The 25,558-nt window shown below is 41.4% G+C and overlaps 1 protein-coding gene across 4 annotated transcripts in view; it reads right to left on the bottom strand.

Annotated features, from left to right (window-relative positions):
- The window catches only part of DOCK4 (dedicator of cytokinesis 4), a 365,769-nt gene that overhangs the window by 30,078 nt on the left and 310,133 nt on the right, over nucleotides 1-25,558 (bottom strand). For 2 of the 4 annotated variants that reach the window (XM_081079735.1, XM_081079737.1), the window contains exons 32-39: nucleotides 23,773-23,858; nucleotides 19,037-19,063; nucleotides 18,797-18,892; nucleotides 17,898-17,958; nucleotides 12,944-13,037; nucleotides 5,395-5,543; nucleotides 3,655-3,741; nucleotides 1,733-1,837 (exon numbers count right to left, since the gene is read on the bottom strand). In XM_081079735.1, coding sequence (XP_080935861.1) covers nucleotides 1,733-1,837; nucleotides 3,655-3,741; nucleotides 5,395-5,543; nucleotides 12,944-13,037; nucleotides 17,898-17,958; nucleotides 18,797-18,892; nucleotides 19,037-19,063; nucleotides 23,773-23,858 — 705 coding nt within the window. The remainder of the gene's footprint in view (nucleotides 1-1,732; nucleotides 1,838-3,654; nucleotides 3,742-5,394; nucleotides 5,544-12,943; nucleotides 13,038-17,897; nucleotides 17,959-18,796; nucleotides 18,893-19,036; nucleotides 19,064-23,772; nucleotides 23,859-25,558) is intronic. The other 2 variants (XM_081079736.1, XM_081079738.1) reach the window with 1 other exon arrangement.

The raw sequence follows: 25,558 nt of genomic DNA, 5'->3' as shown, positions 1-25,558 counted from the left end.
TGACTGATTAAGTATAAAGACAAGTATATCAATATTCTCTAATGTATAATATACAATACAATTTATAAAAACTTGTTTTAACCTAAAAGTTTACTTTTTTCTTCTGATTTTTAAAAGAAATTAAAACAGATTTGTGGGCCATCTAAAAACATGGTGGTCTCCAAACTGTGCATAACAAACCAGTTAGCCGCGAGTACAAGATGAAAGAAAATGTAATCTTTAATTCGCATGATTCTGAGCCAAGAGAGGAAGGGGGTCTGCTGTGGCACGGTCACGTCTGAACCCTCCCGTGGGATCTCAGATGGGGTCTCCCGCCATCACAGCTCTAGAATGCTTTGCCATCCACTCAGAACCTGGCCCCAGGCCATGTGCACTGAGGGGGTTGCTGATAAGAGCCCAGGCCAAGCATGCCCACTTTCAAAACTTAGTCTTCAAATTCAGCAAGTGTTCTGAATATGCCAATGTCTCTGACCTAACATCAGGATTCCCTCTACCTGTAGGCAGGCCCACCTTCAGAGGTAGTTCTGTGACCACGCATACAATATTATGAGGGTTCTCTTTTACACCAAAAAGGAGATTTTACTTATGTCTGAGTGGCACCCAAATGCACAGTCACATTAATCAATTAAAGATGGCATCAACCTGTCATTTGAGTGTTTCTTCCGTGTGACACTAAAATGAATTTTTGTCTGCGGTGTTTGGATATTTTAGAATATAGATCTCTTTTGAACCTGAAGGAAAAAAGGGATAAAACCTTTGGTTTGGGGCCATGGAATATTAAACTCATTGAGCTCTTGTGTACTAAGACCTTGCATTCCCAAAGGCAGATATAGTAATGATTATTAAACAAACAATTAAGTCAAATCTTTCTCCTTTCCCATCTCCTTCAAGTACCCTCAACCTATATCTATTGATACGCGCTGATAGTTAAAGCAAGATTTAGGGCAACACAAATATCACAACATTTGTACACTGAGATTTAACGTTTGTAATGAATTCACTTAATTTCAAAAATTATCCCAGATACATCTCCTTCGTTGCTTGGGGAGGTACATTTCCTCTCCCAACCAATGTTTTTATAAAAGATGACACATATTGAAGTGTTCAGTAAATATGAAGCATCTAAGATACCACTTGGCATGATGTGAAAAATGGGAAGATTAGTCAAATGTTTCATCATCCAGTAGGTACTTTAGAGCGTCTGGAAATATTCTTTCTGCACAGAGAGTTTATACTAGGACTAAACTGGGTCCCATTGCCGACTGACATTTATCTTTTCACAAAGTCATCAAGTAGGGCCAAACAACACTCTTCACATGATTCTGGGGTAGATTGCCACATGATGTGAAACTGCAATTTGTCTGTGGTCTGCAACCCCGAGCCCCGGCAAGTCCCCGCCATTTTCCTGTAATGCTAACTCTGAAAATGGCAGACTGAATAGGATAGTGAATATCAGTCACACAAAGGAAACAGCTCTAATTACCAAAGATTGCTCATCGATATAAACTTCAAAACTTAGGAGGAAAAAAAAAATCAAAAGATTGTTTGATATCTTGGGAAATTATTCAAAACACCCAGATAAGTACGGTGTATTAAACCTAAAAAGTGAAAAGAACATCTCATTATGTTATCACCTGTCTGAAAAGGATAACATGTCGCTAATATCTTAGCTTTTTTGATTGCGGTATCTATATTAAAAGTCCAAAAGCAAATGAGATAGTGCATTACTTACTCTTAAGAAAAATGGAAATTTTTTCCCGTAAAATCCAACTCTAAAGAACTCCGGTTCAAGACGTTGCTGGTCCATAATTTTGTCATACAAGGAGGCTTCCATCATCTAGGAAAGCACAGGAGAAATGCTAATCACTTTATCTCACCTTTCAGCTCTACCAATTTCTAGGAGAGGACATTTCTTCTACATCAAGGAGAACTTCATTTTAGTTCAATTTGCAGAAAAGAAGGTTTGACTCTCTTTCCATGCTTTAAGGCAGGGATCAGCAAACCTAGTCTGTAAATGGCCAGGAAGAAAATATTTTAGGCTAGGCAGGCTACATGGTCTCTGTCACAGCTGCTCCATTCCGTGACATCCACAAACTGTTCGCTGATCCCTGCTTTAAAGGATCAAATGCATTGTCACATGTTCTCACCAGAGAAGGTGATTTCTATACACACAGTCTATTGAGGACATTTTTATTTGACGGGGAGGAAAATATTAACGTGAACTGTTTGAAGCAAAGCCTTTCTGGAGAATTCCAGTACCCAATGTACTCCCCGGTGGGTTTGCTTCTCCTCGGAAATGGTAATTCCGGATATTTGGAAGGTACAAACTTGCACAGGTTGGACAGGGATAAACTGACAAACCAAACCAAGAGGCCCAGAGCACAAAGTGCTGTCTGCGCTGAAAGCCCTTCAGTGTGTCTTTGACAACGGTGGAGCAACAATGCACATAAAGCTGATGGTTTCCCATTCATGGTATTATCATCCCCAGGGGTTCCAGGGAAAGACTAATATTGTACGTGAAAGCATGCCCCTCCCTCTGACCCCTGTAACAACACCCGGAAGAGCAGTTGGCATGAAGTGTAACGCTTAGGGTTTATAAAGATCTTAGTGACTATGGCACCCAGGGGTTTTCACGGGGAAACACTGTAACCTCGCTTCTGTCACAGGCACAGTATGCCAAGATGAGCACAGCGGCATTTTTCTATTAAGCTGCAGAGCCTGCCAGAGCCAGGATGACGTACGGAAGGTAAAACAAGGCTTTTTCTCTTTGGTTTTCACATTAGGAGACCTATCCATGAACTGCGGACATGAAATACTACACGAGTGTACGGGGCCCGCTCCCGCCAGCAGAGTGAGTGATTTAGGTGCAAGGGATGGTATGAGCTGTGAAAGGTTTCGATATCATCTCTTAAACTACTAACTCAGAATCCAAAGGCAACATTGTAATCTTCTTTTTTTTTTAATATATGAAAGCTGATGATCCTATTTTAGAACCCTGAAGAACTTAAGTATTACAAGATGACACCAAATGGCCATGATTCGAAAGAATAAGGATGGGGTGGGTATGAAGGGCTTGTCCGAACCTAAGAGAAGGAAGGGACAAAACCTTAGGTTCAGAGACACAGAATATTAAACTCTCTGAACTCTTGGGTACTCAGACCTTGGTTTAGGTTTAGCAAATACAAAGCTATTTCTGAAGCTAAAGAAAGACCTATAGAATTCATAGAATTTAGCCCAAAAATATTTAAAAATGGGTCCATGAGCCATTTCTACTATTTTGCTGTGCAGACGAAGAACGGCATACTGTTACAGACATCTGGGTGCAAGTCTGTCTGGGTACATCTGGGAAGCTCTTCAAACAGTGTGGGGATTTTCCTCAATAAATTGAAAATATTAATCCTGGCTTAGACTGTGTATTTCTGACGTGGTGTTTAGCAAAGATCAAGGGCCCACTTTCTGTATACTCATCAAAAGCCTCACGCAGAGCAATTTGCTATTTCTCTGTATAAATAGCTGGGTATGCTTCAGGGGAAAACACTTATCTTAAAACAGCTTCCTATAAGACAAACGAGGAGCACAGAGTGAATTTCGTAGACCCACACTGGGAAGCTCGTCCACGCAGGGGGCCACAGCCTGACTGGGAGGCAGCCTTACCCTCATCTTGCTCAGGTTCCTGTAGTCATAGTAACTCTCATACTGGTCTGCGATCTTCCGGCATAAGATGATGCCATTCTCCCAACACTGTGGACAGACGAGGAAGATGACTGTTAAGGATCCCACCGCATTTACCTGCTTCCACCCAGAGGTCAGGGTATGGCTGCTTTCAGATCAACAGGCCTTCCTTCTGCATCTTTATAGCCTACCTTTAAGCGTAGCACTACACCTCCAAGCACGAAAACAGCATGCAATTCACATGGAAATGGTGAAAAGTGTGTAGGAAGGTGGAAATGATAATCCAGCACCACAGCCATTAATACACGGGGCAGAAACAACCTTTTCTGGTATCATTACAGAATCATCATCCAAAGATAACGACCGTTCCCCTGTGGCCCAGCAGATGAGTCAACAGGCCCTCAGTGCTGAGTGGGGACTGACCACTGACCCCCTAAAGCCCAGTTATCCTCCGCCGGTGCACTGGGTTACTTCCTTGGCTCAATTGCTCCTGTAAATTGTGAGGGTTTAATCCAGCTGCTTACTCTCGGCAGAAAGGCCTCAATCTAGCTCAAGTGTCAGCAAACTTCTGCAAAGGACCAGACCATACAGATGGTAGGCTTTGTGGGCCACACAGTCGGTGTCATAACTGCTCAACTGCGCCGTTCAAGCATGAAATCAGCCATAGACGCGAATAAGCATGGCTGGTGGTGTTCCAATAAAACTGTAATCTACCAGCACCGAAATGTGAATTTCATGCAATTTTCGCACCAGATATTCTTCTTTTGATTTCTTGCACCATTTAAAAAGTGAAGCAATTCTTAGATTGTAAGTTGGACAGAATGAGGTGGGGAGTTGTTTGACCCACAGGCCACAGTTTAGGGCCCCTGACTCAGCACTCCCCGGGAAGGGCCGGAGATTTTGTAACAGCTTATCCCCGAGGAGGAAACATTACGCAGGAGGGCAGAAGGCACTGACTTCCTTGCTATTAACGTAAGGATATGTCACTGTAGCTAGATAAATAATAAAGGATTATGGGACAGAAGCAATCCCCTTGCATCAATTTTTTAGATGTACCCAATTACGTTTAGTAAAAGAACGACGTTGTATTTTAATCTTCTGTTTAACTTAGGCAATTTGGATCATACATTTACACCTAAGGCACGTGTCACCAAAGCAGCCAAGTGTTCAAATCAAATAAATAACTGTGGTCAGGTTCACACACGTTTTTAAAGAATGCGGCGAGCCCTTAAAGAGGGTGGGTTGGGGAGCAGCATGCCAAACTGCATTACTGGGCCAGGTTTTCAGTACCATGGCATCTCCAAGTGTATGATGGGATGCCACACAACTCTTTAAACAAGTTTCTTTTATTTGGCATGACAGAGAAGTGGACTGGAGCGGAATATAAGCCAACTTGGGGAGGAGAGTAAGGTGTGATATATGGTGTTTCAGAGAAAATACCTGGGTCTCAAGACCTCTAGACGACTGTTTCTCAAAGTGTGGCCCATGGTTCATACACAGGAATCTCCTGGCATCCTCATTACAACCACAGAACCCTGCCCCAGACCAGATGTACTGAAACAGAACACTTGGGGGCGGGGCCAGGGAACCTGCACTGTGACAAACTCCTAGGTGTTTTGAGTGCACACTACAATCTGAAGGCCCTACTTGAGGAGGTGGCACCAAGGAACCAGAAGGAATGGGAAGTGAGCAACAACGCAAGCCCCTGCGGAGGCCACCTACTTTGCCTCTGTCAAAGTTCTGGATGATGGTCAGATGGAGGAGCTCCTTCCGCTGCCACTCCGTCTGCATGGGGTATGCCAGGAACTCCCGCAGGGGCCGGTCCGACCATTCCAGCAGCTCATCGTATAACAGCAGGGTGTAGGCGGCCTCTGAAAGTGGGAGACAGTGATCACGACAGGACCCCAAACAACCTCCCCTCACATGGGGCTGGTTGGTGGCAAATCGGAGAAAACACTACTTCCTGTATTTCCTGATATTGAAGAAAAACGTCCAGCATCTATACAACAGCAGGATAATGAATGATGACTTCCCCAGAAGTTGGAATTAGCAGAGATTTGTATCTAATCTTTTGGCTTCCCGTATTCGTTCGTTCGTTCGTTCGTTCGTTCGTTCGTTCGTTCGTTCGTTCATTCATTCATTCATTCATTCATTCATATTTCCTCTCTCTGTCTCTGTCTCTGTGTTGTCTCTGTCTCTGTCTCTGTCTCTGTCTCTGTCTCTGTCTCTCTCTCTCTCTCCTTCTCTTCCCGTCCCTTCTTTCTTTTTCCTACAATGCCCGTATGCTACTGGCATAATAAAAATGTTGAAGGATACTTGTAGCTGGTTCAACGATACAGAGACGACATGCATTTGTTTGCTCTGGAAGTTCGCTGGTACATCCCTTAAAGTGGGACTTTGGGCGTCATCCAAAGGGCATGCTTAGGAAATCAAAACTGGTAGCTAAATTCTTCTGGATAATGAAAGGCTGAAATATCTGAAAATGGTGTTGGGGGAAAGGATCAGGGTACAGGCAGAATTTAGGAGCGGCAATGATGCCAGAGAGAAGATGAGTGTGAAAAGAAATGGGGAAAAAAACCTAGCAACAGAGGAGGGCTCAGAAGACATGAATGAGGAGTGTGTGCACGTGTGAGTGTCTGTGTGTGAGGAGGGAGGAAGGGAGGAAACACACAACTGTTGTGAGCTGTGTGACATGACTGTCCTGGTTGGGCCCCCAGAGCTTCAGCAATGGCTGCTGACATTGTTACATGTTTGGTGTGGTCGGCATTTCTTGGGGAAACATATAAAGGGGTGATTTTCTGTATATACATGCAGAAATGGTGACCTATAGGCTTAAGCATAATTGACAGGTACTATTTTAATAGAATTCTTGCCATTCTGTAGGTCTCTTCTTTCCCTGAACCATAAATGCAGCCAAATAGGTCAAGAAAAGAAAAAGAAATTCATTGTCATTGATGGACTATAATATATTTTCCCTCTAACATTGTGATAGCCAACTCATTTTCTAAATTGAATAAAATGAACAGACTCTTATGTTATTAGTCCATTTAACTACCACCCCATACGTCTCTCAAAAGATATAATAGTGGCTCTTAACATAGTATCAATAAATGGTGATTCTTTTTCTTCATTTACTCTTAAGTGTAACCACAGACAGAGCTCTAAAGTAACATGGTAATCCCACTACTATTAGGTGGCCCTCTCAATGTATAAAATACAGCTGTAATAAGACAGGCCTGGATCCCTTTCACTTTTCTCTTGCCTCTTAAGTGTAGCTGTCCTGGGAGACAGGCTCTGGCCTTCATTCTCTATGATTGCCTTTGGTGAGCTCAATCTCCTGGCTTCTCTGATTGTTGCGAAAGCTTTCTCAACTCATCCTCAGTCTCTTCCCCCCTCCATTCAGTTTGCACACTATTACCTGTATGATCTTTCTTCAATGAAAATGATCTGTTTGCTCCCTGATTAAAACCAGCCAACGACTCTCAGTAGCTGACAGAATACACGTCGGCTTCCTAAAGTGACAGAGAAGGTGGGCCATGATCTGGTCCCCACTAACCTCTCCACTGACCACTGTCCCTCCACACAATACAGGTAAGAAGGAGCCCACCATTGTCTCTTCTAAGGGGCCTCCTGACCCCAGCACCAGCTCTGATGACCGAAGCAGATGTGTCCCGATGCAGAGGCAGCCGGGTAAGATGGCAGCTCCACAGGACAGAGGCGCCTTCCAGTGCTCGGGTACTGGCCAGCCTCGTTCCCGTGGAGACCAAATGTACGACGGACAGAGTATCCGCTAAAACGTGTCTGTTAACCAGGGGACGTGGAAACAGAGCTAATGTGACACCGCGGAGACTGCCGTGGAAAACTGCTCCTGACGGGCCAAGAATGGTCTTCAATTCCCCACCGATCCTTAGAATACAGGCCAAGCTTCGCAGAAAAGCCCATGAGTGTCTCTGTCCCTCCACCTACACTCGGCTCCTGCCATCTGAACGAACTGTGGTTCCCCTCACATACCTGGGGCACGCATCCCCACAGGCCCTCACGGCCCGTTCATTCAGCCTCTCGGCTGTTCCCTGCTGCCCCGCGGCTGCCCAACATCTCCCACATTCTCTTGCTGACCTAGCTCCAGGGCTCCCATCTTTACCTCTCAGATCCTCAGCACCTGAGCACTCAGAAAGCATCCTGGAGACTGACCACTTTACATGAAAAAGAGGAGGAGGGCAGAGGGAAGTCTTTCCACAGCTGAAGCCTGCAGCTGACCACAGGCAGTGACTTAAAGGGCACTGAAGGTCAAGTTCATAGACACAGAAAGTAGAATAATCGTAGCCAGGGACTGGGCAGCAAGGGGACGGGAAGTTATTGTTTAATAAGTACAGGGTTTCCATTTTGGGAGGTGAAAAAGTTCTGGAGATGAAAAAGATCTGGAAATGATTTTCTGTTGCACAAAAGTATGAATGTACTTACTGTCACTTAAAAATGGTTAAGATAGTAAATTTTATATTATGTACATTTTGTCACAATAAAAAAAAGGAAAATAATGGCAATAAAGGGTTTCTAGTCCCCAAACTGTTTTCTAAATCATAACTGCCCAGGATGGTCCAAGGGAGGTTGGAAGGTCAGGTGTGGGTGAGATGCCCCTGGAAACTGGGGGAAAACAAGTAGGCACTGGCAGTCCATCAGAGGAAGCTGACAAGTGACTGATGGGTAATATGAGAAGGTGTGAAGACAAATTACACGTGTTTTAGAATTTGATTCAAGAAAATGATAATAGGTATCTGGGTATAAAGGAAGCCAGAGAAAATATTCATTAAATAAAACATAAATGCCTTCCAGGTATGAACAACACAGCAGACTACTGAAGATGATTTTGAAAACATTAGAAACTGTAGGTGTTTTACTGTAATATGTTATATATTCATCCTTCTGTATCTTCCGAAGATAATATTATGTACTGAAGAGGGAAGAATGAACCACATTCAAAATTTCCAACAGACAATCTTTTAAAAAGTATTTGTGGGCCATCTCATTCTGTCATTTTGAGAAGTACATAGTGAAGACACCAATGTGACAAAAGATGCAATAACATCGGACAAGAAGGAATGACTCAGGAGTGGAGAAAGGCTGCAAAAGGTTAAGCCATTTAAACAGAATCCTATAATGATAGAAAAATTTCTCTATCAATTTCACTTTCTCCAAGGACACACAAAAATGAGGAAGAAAAGATGAAAAAATGTTATATGGGAAAAGGAGCTATTTCTTATGACTTTGGGGAACATAAAACTGCAAATGAATTAAAGAAAAAAAGATTTACCCATTTCCAGAATATAATCAGATAGATTCGGACTTTGTTTCAGAGAACCAAAATATAACTGTTATATATCGGGAAGAGCTCGTCCTCAGTTCCTTGTTTCATTTCCTTTTTTATTGGCTTTAAAATAAAAGAAACCTCTTACTAGGTTCCCCCTCACCCCCCCGCCAGATAAACAAAGTAGGTTCACCATTTTGCTCAGAATTTGGCTAGTAACTACTTAACAATGACCATTTAAACTCTCAGACAACATAATCATCTCAAAAATCTTAATCTATTTATTTAAAACTATCAGGACATCTATGCAAAGCAATATGGGGACTTCCTTAGAGATTAAGGAATTACCAGTATTGAAGGAGAAAAGTCTGCTCTCCAGGTGTTAAAACTTAATTGACTGCATTCGCTAGTGATGCATTTATTTAAATCTCATATTGCCAGGCAATATTCTAAGCCCTGAGAAGACTAAGAAGAAGAAAATGTCATCTCTGTCCTCAAGGAATTCACCCTTTACTAGGAGACGTCTCTGTCAGTCTACCTACCTACTCATCTACACACACACACACACACACACACACACACACCCCTTATATACAATTATTAGTAAAAACAATATGATAAGTGCTTTAATGCACATCTGAAAACTTGCAATGGGAAAGGAACTGGAAATATCCACTCAGCCCATGAAAGATGGGTGGTGAAATACGGAGTTGGTGAGGGAAAGAGAAGGAAGAGAACCCCAGCAAGGTGAAGACTTCATGGAAAAGATGATAAAGGAGCTGGTCCTGAAGGAAGAAGAGAAGGAATGCAGAACAAGTGGTCAGGGGAGGCTGAGTAGACAGGTGTTGGCTCAGTTATGAAGGGCCTTGAATAAAGAGTAGAAACTTTATTTTGTAGAAGACCTGAATTGACAATAGAGTTCTATCTGGAGATGGGGCTGAGAAAATTTTCTTAAAAGGCCAGACAGCAAATGATTTAGGCTTGCAGGGCGTGTGGTCTCTGCCATTGTAGCACAAAAGCAGCCGCAGACAACATGGAAATAAGTGGTTCTGGCTGAGTTCTAATAAAACGTTCTTTACACAATCAGATGGCTGGTCTGCTGGTTGAGTTTGTTGACTGCGGCTGTGGTGATAGGTAAGATGTTGTCCAGGTGGGAGATGATAAAGGCCCAACTTAGGCAGAGAAGGTAGGAACAAAGAAAGGAAATTTTTTCTTTGATGGTGAGAGATTTTTTAGGAAGCGAAATCAGTAGGACATCATAAATGGTTCCCTGAGGGAGGTTAAGAAGAGACATATCAGAGACAATGTCACGATCTCCAGACTGAGTAAGCCTAATGCTATTAACGGGTGGAGTACAACTACAGCTGGAGGCATGCGTACTTCAATTCTGGGAAAACGAGTCATTTCAGAAAGGACACCTTTGGTCTTTTAAAGCTGAGGGAGTGGCCACAATGCAGGGGTTCTTGGAAGGGTCATGTGGTGCAAGACCAAGATCTGCAGTTCCCACCTCGATCCAGTGGAAGGGCTCTGGCTCTGTTAAGATGGAGGAAGCACATCCCGCCCTATCTTTCCCACTGATTGTGACGAGAAACCCTAGACAGAACACATAAAGCAGCCATTGGCAACTCTGAAGGGTAAGGAAGAGTAGGAAAATCTCTGCTCCAAGACTGACCATCTGTGGCCAGTCTCTGTTTGCATTGTTTTTGCCTCTTGGCTCTCCTGGCTTAGACTATCCTGTGTCCTGGAACTGCAAATGGGAATAGCGGGAAAGAACTCCCAGAAGAGCTCCTCTAGTCAGAGGATAGGGAAGAGGACCTTCTGTGGGACGGGGCATATTTGACTTTTCTGGCCTAGGAACTCTGATCCTAGGAACAAAATTACAACTGCAGTGGTGACGTGGGGGAAATCACAGTGGCAGCAGCGGCTTCCACAGCCTTTTTACTTTCACTGCATGGCCCCCAGGAGGGCCAGCTGTAAAGGGCTGCACCATAGTGTGGAGAGAATCAAGCCTTGGCTTTGAGTATTTGGGCTTTGATCAAGCCAGAGTACTAGAAAAAGAAGCCCCTGGGAGATCTGAAGAGTGAGGAAGACCACCGAGAGATGGATGATGGAAACAGGGCTTTAAAAATCTGTGGATGATGCCCTGGGCTCACTCCCAACCTGCACATATGTCGAAGAGATCAGAATCAACAACAAAAAGATTCTGAGAAATGAACTGTGATATAGATCCCTGTCTAGGCCCCAGACTCCCCCGGGTGACACACATGCAGGAAAGACAGAATAGTACCACAAGACTTTTGAAATCCTTTGAAAACATTAGGATCACAACTTTCAGAAGGTGGTTCAGGGCTTGAGCTTTGAGACTAACTAGATTGACTGTCCACTAAAATAGACAACGTCAACATTCTCCACAGGATTTTAACAGAATCCAGAGCCTCATAATATTCAAAATGTCCAGGATACAATTCAAAAGTACTTGACATTCAAAGAAGCAGGAAGACTAAACAAGCGTCAAAGGGAAAGGCAATTAACAGATGTCCACCCCGAGATGATTCAGATGTTGGAATTACAGACAAGTTACGTCAAGCAGCTATTAAAACCATGCGCCATGAAGTCAAAGTGAACACTTGAACAGAAAGACAGAAGTTCCTGCAAAAAAAAATTGAAGCTATTTAAAAAAAAAATAGCCAAATGAAAATTTTAGAACTAAATAATAACAAAAATAAAAATTTCACTGAAAGGGCTCAATACCTAAATGGCAAGGACAGAGGACAGTTAATACACTTGAAAGTGGATCAACAGAAATCATCTAATCTGAACTATAGAGAGAAGAAATAATGGGGTGGGGGAGGGGAAATGGACAGAGCCCCAGGAACTTATGGAACAATACCAAAGAGTCGAATAGTCATGTCATTGGAGTCCCAAAAGAGAGGAGAAAGAGTGGTGCAGAAAATATATTTAAGGAAATAATCCCTGAAAAATTCCCAAATTTGGTAAAGAAGTTTCTAGATTCAAGAAGCTAAGCCAACCCAAACAGGATAAACTTAAAGAAAACCATGTCCATACATATTATAATCAAACAGCTGAAAAACAAAGATAACATCTTGAAAATACCAGAGAAAACCACATATTACATACATGTGATCAATTTAAATGACCCAGATTACTCATTAAGAGGCCAGAAGACAGAAGAACAACATTTTAAAAGTACAAAAACAAAAGAATTGTCCACCTACAAGTCTACATCCAACAAACATATCCTTTAGGGATGAAAGCAAAATAAAGACAGTCTCAAATGAAAAATAACAAACAAAAGATAATTCTTCACCACTAGGTCTGCTTTAAAAGAAATACTAAAACAAGTTCTTTAGGTTGAACGAAAATGGTATCAGAGGGAAACTGGGAACTTCATGAATGAGGGAAAAGCAACAACAGTGACGAATATCTGAGTAAATATAATAGACTATTTTTATTCTAAGTTCTTTCAAATAGGTGTTACTGTTGAAAGCCACAATTATGACATTATCTGATGGGGTTTTCAATGTGTGTAGATGTAGTACATGTGGGACGAGGTGGGGAGTATAAAGAGACCTCTAGGACTGTAAAGGTCCCACATTTAACTTAAAGTGGTAAAATGTTCACTTTAAGTAAAATTAGGTATGTATTTTGTAACCCCAGAAAAGCCACCTCTAAAACACTACACAAACAGATATAGTAAATATATACATAAATGAAATACATAGAAACATAAATAAATCCAATTAAAAATAAATTTCTTTTTTTTATCTGATATGAAGGTTGGGAAACAGAAAACAACAAAAAGACAGATGATTACATAAAAACACATTTCACTTTTATAGTAGAAATGCTAGAGTGCTCAGCCCTAACTATAAAAAGCAGAGGACCTGTCAAGTTTAAGACCCCGTGTCCAGCCCACTTCCGCCATCCTGCGCCAGAAGACAGAATTACCTGTGAAGTTCTGTGCTTTGAGATGCAGGTCATAGAGTTTGTGAATGTAGCGTATATACATCTCTTCCTTGTTCAATTCAGTCTTATAGAAGTTCTGTAAAAACAAGCAGAAGTGTGAGAATTTCTCAACAGTCAGGGTTGCAGACATCTGCCATTTATTCTGCTGAAGTTTCACAACTTAAACCAAGAGAACTGATGCATTTTTTCATGGAAATGTCTTTAAAAACATTAAGGAGGCCCAGTAACATGGTTTTAATTCAACACTGTCTATGTTAAATATGACCTAGAAATTATTGGATATGCTAGAGACTTTTGTGGGGTATTATTACCACTGCTTCACATTTCTTTTGTAACTGTCTATTATTTTTTGTTAGTTTAACTGTCAATAGACAATCAGCCTATTCAACTAAAAAACAGTAAAATATGTAACAGATTAACCTGTTCATTAAATTTAATCAGCAATATTCAAAGGATAATTTTACTTTTTTAAGTTAATTAATTAACTTATTTTGAATTCTTTTTTTTAAAGGATAGTTTCTTTAATTTCAAGTTTCAAACACATTTTTGCTCTAGAAAAAAATAAATCTCTAAGATGTACATGTAAGGATGAGTAAAAACAATGTAAGGGCATTTCTCCCCCTAAAGAATCATGTGAAAGAGGGTAAATGATAAAGCTTTTTATTGTGAGGGTGTCATTTGGAGTTTGTTACTTGCGCTGGAATTGAAATGCTTCTAGTTTATCTCCAAAACATAAGAGATTTTGTTTCAAATTATTATTATAGAGGCATGCTTATTGAAAATATTTTATTTATTTACAAAAAAACATATCTTGACCTTACTAAACTTCACTAAAATATTTTAATATTAGTTATCAAAAACTCAACTGGAGTTACCAGAAAACATTATGTTGGCATTTGAAGGTATGTTAATATATATACATATATAACATGTATGTATATGTATTATATATATAATACATAACACACACACACACACACACACACACACACCCCACATATCCTATACGAGGTCTGATAAGTAAGTCCACGAACTCATCCTAGAAAAAGTGCTAAGTACCTCATTGCTGAATATCACTACGGTCACCTTCGAAGTACTCCCCTTGTGAAGCTATGCACCAACTCCAGCACCTAGTCCACCCTTCAAAGCAGTTTTGGAACTCTTTTTCTGGAATGGCCATCAGAGCTGTCATCGTATTACCTCTGATGTCCTGAATGTCATCAAAATGTCTTCCTTTCAATATTTCCTTTATCTTCAGGTAAAGAAAGAAGTCATTGGGGGCCAGACCAGGTGAGTAGGGAGGGTGTTCCAATACAGATATTTGTTTCCTGGCTAAAAACTCCCTCACAGACAGTGCCGTGTGAGCTGGTGCATTGTCGTGATGCAAGAGCCATAAATGGTTGGCGACAATTTCAGGTCATTTTTGTCTAACTTTCTCACGCAGCCTGTTCAGCACTTCCAAACAGTAAACTTGGTTAACTGTTTGTCTAGTTGGCACAAATTCATAATGAATAATCCCTCTGATATCAAAACAAGGTTAGCAAAATCGGTGCAACAAGTTCGCGAATGTAATCATCAGACCTTATATACACCACATATACATACCGTAAGAATAACATACCTTTAAATGCCACATCTACTTTGGTAACAGACTAACATCACCAGTGTGGCTCTTTAAATTGTACTTGAGCTTGAAGCCTGAGGACCTTCTGTTAATGTACTTTCTGGATACTACCTGACAGGTGGCCATTCTTCAACATGAGGACTCTTCTCACCTTGAGATACTGACATTTAGTTGAGTATAAAAAATAAGTATTTTTTGAAAAATTTATACTGTGGTACTCCCCCCTTTCCTCTTGTGTCCTGTAGATCTTGGCATTCTTTAAAAAGTTAAGTAAATAATGCTATTTGCAGCTCTCATGATAACCCAAATCATTTTAATTAGGAAGAATTGTTGTAACATCAACACAAGTCTAACAATGCCACAGCAGGTTTTTACATTATTAAAGGATGATTTGCTCTAATAGCTCTCTGGTAAGAAGCAGCTTTCTTGGAGAACAAAATAAGCATTCACTCTGTCAATGAATAGTTCTTTAAAAAAAAAAGAAAAAGAAAGAAAGAAAAGATTTCTCCTGTCATCAGATGAGAATATTTCACATATGTCGGGCAAAACTTGTGACTCAAAGAACAAAACAATAATTACATTTCCTAGCATTAGTCATGTCAAAGATTATGCATCTTTACCAATTTTACACTACAGTTTAACTCTGATCCTGTAAAGAAAGCCAGAGCTCTCCTGAAGACAATCCTGAATTTATCTTTCCAGCATTAAGACAAATCTCTGAGAGGAAGTGAGTAGTTGAAGAGAACCATATTGCTGCTAGAAAGCATCCAGAACTTTCCATATGGAGTAGAAGCTGGAAAGATTAGCTCTAATGTCCTTTAATAATAAGTATTCTTGTGCTAGTTGATATTAGAACTTTCAAACAGTAACATTTTCTGTGAGGACTATTGTTGGTCCGTGCAAAGCTAGCAGGTAAGTTATTCGTCTCAGATGAACGCTGAGGGGCCACTGGTTTATTCCCACTGGGAGACTAAACACACTTAGGGCAGAGGAATAATTCCTTCATCGGAGAAAATGATCTCTTCTGGTTTCCCAATTGAGGAAGTGAACTTCGGGTCTACATTTATTTGTTTACCTCAAATGGAAGGCACTGTGGAAAAAGACAGAGACAGTAGAACAAATATTCTTTTGGAAAAGTGTAAGGGCTTCCCTTTGAGGTGACTTATGAGATTTTGTGTCCAGAGCCAGGAAGGAGAGAAACTGAGAAGATCTAAAGCTTATAGAGAACTTGGTTTTTCTCCCCCAAAACGGACGAACAAGCTTAGGCTAAGAATATTCACTGTGGTGAAAAGCTGGCCATAAAACTGGGGAAACACAAAGAGATTTAAACGCAAGAATGTCTGTGTAGAAAGTTAGAAACGAGGGCTAAGAGGAGAGGTAGAGAGGCTGATGGAGTGAGTTTGGCCCAAGGGATGGGGCTTACTGCCCACGGTAACTGATGACAAAACTTACAGAAGAAAGTGAGTCACCAGATGTGACAGAAGATGTTCAGGTCTGACTATTTTTAGTGAATTCTGTTAGAGGTGGAGATGTAACCATTAAATTCGAAATGAGGCAGAAGTGGTGGGTGTGGTATGTACTCAGAGATGAAGAGAAGTGGGGCAAGAAAATAAAGGAGGGACACGGGTAAAACGACAGTCATAAGAAAGTGAAAGTCCAGACCCAGCAATCGCTCTCCTGAGAATCTACCCAAAAAATCTGAAAACATTTATCCATAAAGACACGTGTGCTCCAATGTTCATTGCAGCTTTGTTTATGGTGGCCAAGACATGGAAACAACCAAAATGTCCTTCGATAGATGAATGGATAAAGAAGTTGTGGTATATATACACAATGGAATACTATTCGGCGTTAAGGAATGATGATATAGGACCATTTGTGACAACATGGATGGATCTTGAGAGTATAATGCTAAGCGAAATCAGTCAGACAGACAAAGCAGAGAACCCTATGATTTCACTGATATGTGGTATATAAACCAAAAAGAACAAGACAAACAAATGAGAAAGAAAAACTCATAGACACAGACAATAATTTAGTGGTTACCAGAGGGTAAGGGGGTGGGGGGAGGGAGATGAGGGTAAGGGGGATCAAATATATGGTGATGGAAGGAGAACTGACTCTGGGTGGTGAACACAATGGGATTTATAGATGATTTAATACAGAATTGTACACCTGAAATCTATGTAACTTTACTAACAATTGTCACCCCAGTAAACTTTAATTAAAAAAAGAAAAAGAAAAGAAAGTGAAAGTCCTGAGCTTTGAAGAGGGGCTGTGAAGGGCATAAACAAAACAAGACTGAAGCCAATGACCTAGGACAAGACAGAATCAGAACCCAATTGGAAGGGGCAGGTACACACAGAACAATGAAGCCCATGAGATAGTCACACCGCAGGATATCTGTACAGGCACTAGAACACACAGTAAGATTTCATCTATTCTGCACAATGAGACAAGGAAACCATGGTACTCACACATTTAGAAATGGAAACAGTCATATATTCCCATACTCAAAGCTGACTGGGGAAAATTATCAAAAGCATCAACTTACCCTATATTAAAACCTGAAAAATGAATGTCTAAAATGTACAATCATTCTTTTGCCTTGTGGTGGGAATACCACTTAATGTCATAGTTAGTTATGAGATGTTTTAATACAGATGTAATTTTCCCAGGACAGTTGTGGTTTAGCCTGTTATCTTTACATAATATGTAGTTTTACTCTCAAACATGTCCTGCTCGGGTGGTAAATTATACAGCCATCCTACTTAGAATCCAAACTTTAACAATAGTGGTATTATTGATTTCATTTGCCAAGAAGGTAGAGAGTGAAAATTAGTGTGTTTAACAGAAAACTGTCATTGGTTTACCGAAGCAGAGACCACTAATATTTATGAAAACGTAGGATGAATATAAGAAGGACAGAAAGAAACTGTCTGCACAGAAGTAAGAGTTCCTCTATAGTGGACACTGTGCTTTTTCCTAGGAGAGCAACAGAAGCCCCCAGGCTGATAAAGCAACAGGAGAATGAAGGGCACTACTGTGGGACCTCAGTGGTCGCCATCAGAGCTACTAGAACGCCATGGGTGGGTGGATCCTGCCTTGCTCTGCGCTGGTCATTTTCTGAGACTTAATTTAACTGAGAGCTCGCTCTGCTTCTTTTACAAACACTTCTAAACTCTTCTAAGAAACATCCAGATTAAAAACACATTGTGGATTAAAATTAAACAAAACATTGTACTTCTGCAAAAAACAAACAAGCAAACAAAGGTTAGGATGGAAGGAGGAAAAGAGGAATCGTTTACTAACCAGAAGGCTAACTGTGCAGCCAATCTTTTTGCCGTCTACCTCTCCCATTTTCATGCAGTCCCTAAAAACACAAAGCAATAGTCAGAACTCAGAACTTCCTTCCTAGGGGCATACACAGCATGTTCTTTGGGGCGGGGGGGGGGGGGGGGGGGAAGTGCTGTCAGACCCCAGAGGCAAGCTGCTGTTCAATGAAAGCTGGGGACTGGAGGCAGTGCCCGAGGCTCCATGGCCTCAGGGGAGCTGGGGGTGTCAGACTCCTGAGCCCCATTCCTGCTGAGCTTTCCACATCTAGGTGGATGTTCTCCCTCTCAAAAAGCAGGGGGCGCAGGGAGAGGAGGAGTGAAGGTGTGCAATTATACACCTCCGGATGTGGGTGAGAAGCAGCTGCGAAGCCTGGCCATCTACAATGAGAATGAGGGTTTTGTTCTTAAAATAAAACAAAAACAGCATGCATTTAAGAGGGACAAACTGCTGTAACAGGTTAGATAATTTAAGGATGAAAAAATGATGTCTATGAACGCAGCATGGTTGTACAATTCTCTGTTATACTATACTGTCTTCTCCCTAAAACTGATGGAGCTACTTACTGGTTCTAATGGGTGGTCTAAACACGCCCCCCCACCCCCCCAAAAAAAGATCCCTATAATAATGGGACTGAGCACCCTCTCCAACCACTAAGATTTTGAAAGAACTGTGAACCAAAACAGAAAAAGGAGGGGGGAACCCTAATAAACACTCTGGAACCAGCTAGTTAAGAGACCATTATCTTACTGCATAAGGTTCCACAGTCAGATTATCAATTCTTTGAGTGATGAAGTCAAAGGCAATGTCGATTGTACTCTAACTCTGAGTTTCTAACTGGAGCGCAGCATATCTAGAAAACGTGGGGCTCAGCTTACCTGTAATCTAACAACCTCTCCATTAGACGCGTTACAGTGGCGATTAATGAAACGCCACTTTCCCTCCATGTTTCCCGCTCAATTTTCTTTAGTAGACTGGAAAAGAAAGAACCCAGGGCATTTTCAACATTTATTTTTATCAGTCACCATGACAACCATTTTACTTTCATCAGTACCTTAAATGCCTTAGCAACCACTGCAACATCTTACAAGTAGCACAATTTGCAAACAATGTCTTACCTAGGATAGGGACCAAATAGTGGAATTCTAATCCCGGAAGCATTGACAAAGCAAATTGATTTTCAGATTATCCAAGTTACAAAATATGAACACATGCATATAATCATATTTTCAAAATAGACAAGCACCTCACAGCTCACAGACATTTTTTCCCTAGCTTCTCTCTTGCACTACCAGGCTCGCACCTTGCCACATCAAATAACACTGCGGACAGTGAAAACAGAGTCCCCTGTAAGTTTACTTTTAAGGCAGACCTTGCTTTATTCGCACAAAAATGTTTTCCTACCTCTCAGTGGAATGCATTTTCATCCAAGCAGTTTTGCTGCAATGCAACTGCTACAGGAAAATCCTTGTACAGACGGGATGACGCTTGCGTTTTTTCCTTTCACTTAGCATTTGCCCACTCAATACATATTGTACTATCCGTGCACTCACTCCACAGTTTCATTCATTTTGTTATTAATCACAGTGGATTTTCTATGTGGTTGTTACAGAGGATTGATGACAAGTACCGAACCGCATCTCGCCTCCTACATTCCCCCCTGATCTTAAGCACCTGGGAGCAGAGGCACGATGTAAACACAAAATAATAACAAGCGGAACAATTAGGCTCTGTTTTATTTTATGTCCGCTGCTTGGCAAATTAACCATACACTTGGCAAAGCCAAGCCTCGATGACTGAACTTTCCCCAGATGACAAAAGTTAGAACATAAGCGTGACAATACGAGGGAGCATCCCTACGCCTCTGAATTGAACGATCATCATTTCTGTCTAAAACCATCTTTGTCTTTCATCTTGGTATCAGAAATAACATACAAACCATTTCTTACGAGGACAATCTAATCCTATCGTGTCTCGTGCTTAGGGGAAGAAGAAACATTAAAACCAAAAACTGTTTTGTCAAAGCTGTTTTGGGGTCCTTGGCTGTGTCCTCTCCGCATTTTCCTCCCCTCTCCCCACTTCTTGCTGTTGGCGTTCCAGGGCCCAGACTTCTGTCTTACCTCCTCATCTGCTGCCCATGCTTCATCCCCAATCACTGTTTTTCTGGTTTATTCTGAACTAATTCCTAGAGTAAGGGGGGTGGGGGGAACTGTGTAGCATATAAAAGGACGTAGCTTGTCCTGACTAATTCCCCAGGTTATCCTGTTTCCCCAAAAATAAGACCTAGCTGGACCATCAGCCCTGATGTGTCTTTTGGAGCAAAAATTAATAAAAGACTGGGTATTATATTATATTATGTTATATTATATAAGACCCGGTCTTATTTTACTATAATTTTTGCTCTAAAAGACGATTAGAGCTGATTGTCTGGCGAGGTCTTATTTTCGGGAAAACACGGTAGTTTGTTTAAAAGGTGTTTTCCAAACATCAAAACCCTCTGAACAGCACCTGTTTCCAGCTTAAACGCCAAACTGGTATTGAACCAAGTGCTCAGATGAAAACCTGCCTGCCAAAGCAAGGCAGGATGATGCAGATAGACATCTCCCCAAGTGACAGCCCACACCTATCTCAGAGGCTGAAAAACAAAGAACTGAAGTGAAGTGATCGTTCTAAAAATGCATGGCGTGTCATCACTGTGTGTGCACAGCCTCCTGGTGCAGGAGGAACTCAGAGCTCCATAACCCTCCAGGAAGAAGAGGCAGAGGCAGAGCCTGCATCCTTGACGAGCCCAACAGCCCAATGTGGGGACCAACTCTAGAAGCCAGCTTAGCATCTGCGTTCACAGCCGGGCTTGCTCTCCAGGTTGGGAAGCTTGCATGCCCAGTTTACCTGATACAAACGCAGAAGGGGAGACTGTCAGCATGAGGAGAAGGATCTTCCTAGATAGCTTGGGTGAGACAGGCTATTTTCCCTCGGTCTTATTATCATGCCGTGTGTTCGTGTGGAGTACACAGGAGACTCATCTAATCACAGTGCAAGGTGATTGCTTATTGCTAACACACAGGTTCTGACGTGGGCAGCGGGATGAACCCTGGTCCTGAAGGCTCTGACTCTATGAAAGGATTTTGATGGAGGATTGACCCACCATCTACCCCTCTCTGTATTATAACAGGCCTGTGTGAGGCTGTCACTCTTATATAAATAACAACTGTGTCTGTGCCCAGTCCTCCTCATCCAAAGAAAAGTGTTCGATACCTAATGTATGTGTTACAGAGCTAGCCCTCTGTTTCCAAAATAACATGTGTCGTTGCCAAAGAAAGGTCTGCAAACTGACACGGAGTCTTGATGAATTACTCAGAGCGGCACATGATAACCCAGAGCCAGGGAAAAGTAGAGATGGATGTTTCTTCTTCCGGAAAGCCCCTTTAGAAGCTCCAAGGTGGGAGGTGCCCCTGCTGTGCTCTCCAAGGTCACAGTCCCTGCTGCCTCCCCCGCCCTGGAACAGTACGTGGCACAAGGAGGTACTCGTATATAAAGCCAAAGGAGCACACACATGGAGCAGGGAAGCAGAATGTAAAGTTCTGGAACTGTGTTCTGATATATGGCATGAGATCTATGAGCCACAATTGCAGCATTATCAACATAATACTAAATCCGGACCCTTACTTATTTCAAAAAGACATAGTATGGGGTAAATAAAGACAATGTTGGGATTGGAGGAAGGTGAGTTGAGTTCTTAGGAAGGAAGTTACCACACAAATAGAAAGTCTCATTCTAAGGCCATTTGGGCAAGTCTTACATTTTTCAGGAAGCCCTGAGCTGCTTCCAGTCTTTGAACACATGTTAAGAAGTTTTAGACACGAATTACAGAGAACAAATGAGAATCTGTACCATAACAACACGTGTTCCTAACTCATAAGGTGTGCAGTGACTCACTGCGACTACCCAAATTCATTGTGATTCCTACGGTCAAAAAGCATGTGATTGTTTCCTGTAATGCAGTGATGGATTTTCATTTCTCCTCTGAGCCCAGGTCGTAATGGTATATAATTATTGCTTTAGATTTCACTTATCCCTAATATGTTGATCATAAAAGCATGAAAGAAAAATATTTATAGTCACATTTCTAGTAATATGCTAAATATCAACAAAGGAATAAAAACCTCCACTGAACGAATCAGGCACCTTAAAATAGTTCTAATTACAGATGCTTAATATTTTAATTGTTGGTTTGATTTTAATGCCAAGGTTACATGTGCTATTTCAAAGTCCTATTTATACACAAGCCATCCAAATGGCATGCTATTGACCTCCATTAAAGTAGATAACAGACACTACGGAGCTATGTATTTATTACTCTTGGGAATTTATTATAAAAATTAATCACGCATCTCAAGAGACTCATTTCACTGAGTGCTTTCTCATCTGAGCTCTTTGTTCAAACCAAGGACTAGTAACTGAAGTGAGAACAGTTTTCAAAAGCAATTTATTGTATCGGATGAGGTTTTAATCAGAATTCTTGCTAAACTCCAGCTGTCTTGAAAGACAGATGCTTTGTACACGGGAACGAATGAGGGCTTGGTGAATAATGATTTTAAGTTCCAGTTTAATTACAGTATCAAAAGAAATGGTGCCATTGTGCAGGATTCATACAAAGAGTAGAAGTTATCACCACAGCCACCATGGCCACCGCCCCCGCCAGAAATCTATACACCCTTTTTTGGCTTGTCCTTTCAGTCTGATTTTCTTAAAAGCTTCAAGAATGATTTTGAATCAGGCAAGTTGAAATCTATCAGTCACTAATAATCCTTTTCAAACCTACACATATTCATAGACCCACTGCTCTGAATTTATGATCATAAAATGAATTATAGAATTTTGCATTTGGCTGTCAGCCCTAAGGCATTAATATTTAGTTCTATTTAGTTTTAGGTGATACCTGGACATAAACACAAGTAAAAGTGTATTCTGTAATAGACAAATATGTTGCCGAATTGTTTTTGCACTTCTGAAAGCACTACAAACGCTTTCCAAGTGCAACAAGAAACACTTTCAGAAAGCAACACTTTACAAGCAGCGTAGGTTTCACAGCGACTCAGATGCATAGAAAGCTGCAGAGAAAACAAGTGAAATGAATGAAAATCTGAAAGCACTAACTCATGCCTGGGTATTCGCTCTGGCGAGCTCATGCAGCGGGTGAACACCCTGGTACAAGCAACTCACATCCTGGGACTACGTAGGACCACCTTCTACCCACAAGAACAATCGCCAAATCCCTTTCCAACACTCCATTCCTTCTCTATCCTCCAGCCAAATCCCAATCACAGCTTTGAGGAAGGATGATTTGCTTCTGTTATATTCTAATAAACATTTCGGAAGCAATTAATAATGCCGAGTGCAATCAGTATTGCAGAATTAAATCAAGTGTGGAAGAGCAGATGGAAACGACGTTAATTTTCCCAACAGCAAATCAGCCAAGGATATCTTGCTTTGGAAAGCTCTGCATACCAACACAAGGATGATAACCTCCCTTCTCCACACCACCCCGCCCCCCTTTTACCCTATTTAAAATCATTATCTTGCAGCCCGGTTTTAAAGTTATTAGGCATGAAAAGAGTGAGATTTGTTATGGAACTTCTGAGCTGTCCTAATCAGAGATTAAAATAAGAAAACATGTCTAATATCAATAGAAGACCCATTCGCCAGAGTTAGGCAATTATCCTTTATTATTTCACACTCCACAAAGACAAAGCACTCCGGTGAGACCCAAATCGGATTGTAGCTCTCAGCTACTTACTAGCACTGACACCAAAACCCCTGGAGAGAATCAACCTGAGATAAACATATTACTCACATACTGTTGAAGAGCTCACGGTAGGTTTCATCACCTTTACCTTCTGACATCAGGCTGTCCAATTTGTCAATCAGCTTGGCTTCCACCTGAAACATACCCAAACATTACTCTGCCTTTCCTCCCCTTCCTCGCAAGTAGCATTTCTAGGCAAACTGAAACATATTTACATCTGCAAGAGGAAAAGCCACAGTCAATTGTGTGAAAGTGACATTATCAGCTGTGGTTAATAGGAGACACCCCCTTGGAATTTAGGGGGCTAATTTAGGCGGGGCATCCTGACTTCAAACTCCCAGCAGGGTAGCACTGGCTGCTGCCAGAGACATCTATTTGTTGATTAAAACACAAACGCTCGCAGCCCAGCTTAAACGTTTGGATTCTTTTTTTAGGAGCTGTAAAAACTGGCAAGTCCAATTTCTTTTTTTTATAAAAATCATTATATATAGATATATAGGACTATCAGCAAACTAACATATCCACACACACTCATTTCAATCTTTGGTGTGTTTTATATCTATTTTCTTTCTCAAAGCAGTTTGAGGTTGCACTAAATCTTTGTGAATTTGAGAGCTGGCCCTATGCATGTACAGATGGTAGATCCATAGAAATACTCTAAGTAAGCAATAAGCAGCAAGAGAGAGAAAGGACATATTTCCTGAGAACTGTAGTCAAAACATTTATATTTTCCAGCATCCTTTAGGACTTGAGTACCAGAAAGGCAGAAATACTTGTATCAGGTAATCACAGTTGGGGCAGTGGAAGAGACAGAAAACGAAAAGCCTCAGCATGGCCAGAGGGAGCTCAGTAACTAGGGGTTCGGGGTCATATTGGACTCTGTCAAAGGGGTAGGACCCATTATTCCTTTGAATCAAATCTCAGTAAGGGGATAAAGGCAAAAGAGAAGGAAATTCCCTCCCCCACCCAACAATTTTTAAATAGCCTTTCATTCAACTATTAGCTTTCTTGAAAATAAATATAGATATTGATACAGATGAAATGCCATGCTTTTGGCAACAAGAGTGTTTTATGTGTGCACGCGGCTTGCTCGTATAGTTGGTGGTCATTGCTAAGATTTGAGAAAGGCTTCATGTGGAGAAGCACAAAGGAAGGCCAAGTCCTTCACACAGGTGAGTGCCGTGACTTTGGGAACAGAAAGCGGGCCTAGTGTCTGCAACTTGCGTGATGTGGCATGGCGAAACTGGCTGATTTCTTAGGAGATCTGGTTTTGTAATAAGAACATCTGTCCTTCCATAACTGGAGCAGAGCCATTAGAACCTATGTCAACAAGAAATGATAGGTTCATCTCCTCGGAATTTCCTTTGCAAGAATTTCCACTGCTTTCCCCTTGAAATTAATTCTCAATGCTTCAAGCAAAGAGCAATAAAAACATACTGTGCATCTAATGCTCAAAGTTAAGCCATTCACCAAATACAGTCTGCAGACCACGGAGAGCTCAATGATTTTCAGAATCATTAACGTTCTGATTCCCCTGTTTTGTGTCCAACTGGGAACAAATGGAGTCTCTGCCAGTTCTTAAACACAGACCCGGGAAGTCACAGAAGGTTTGAGCTGAAAGGGAATGAGATGGTTTTTCAAGGTTTCCCAGAGACTCGGAGGAACATAGGACTAGAGAGGCGTCCAAGGCCACAGGGCTGGGAGTGGGCCAGCCAGGCTGGAATCTGGGTCCTTTGTCGGTTCGTTGGGTATTCATTTCCCAACTCAGAGTCAAATCTGGTAGCTCAGAGATGCTTGAAGAGAACTGAAGCTCTTTCAGCTGTTCTGCGGAGCA

The sequence above is a fragment of the Rhinolophus hipposideros genome (genome assembly GCF_964194185.1).
Source record: "Rhinolophus hipposideros genome assembly, chromosome: 18".
NCBI lineage: Eukaryota > Metazoa > Chordata > Mammalia > Chiroptera > Rhinolophidae > Rhinolophus > Rhinolophus hipposideros.
The sequence above is the reverse complement of the archived record's forward strand: the minus strand, read 5'-3'. Positions and strand labels throughout refer to the sequence as shown.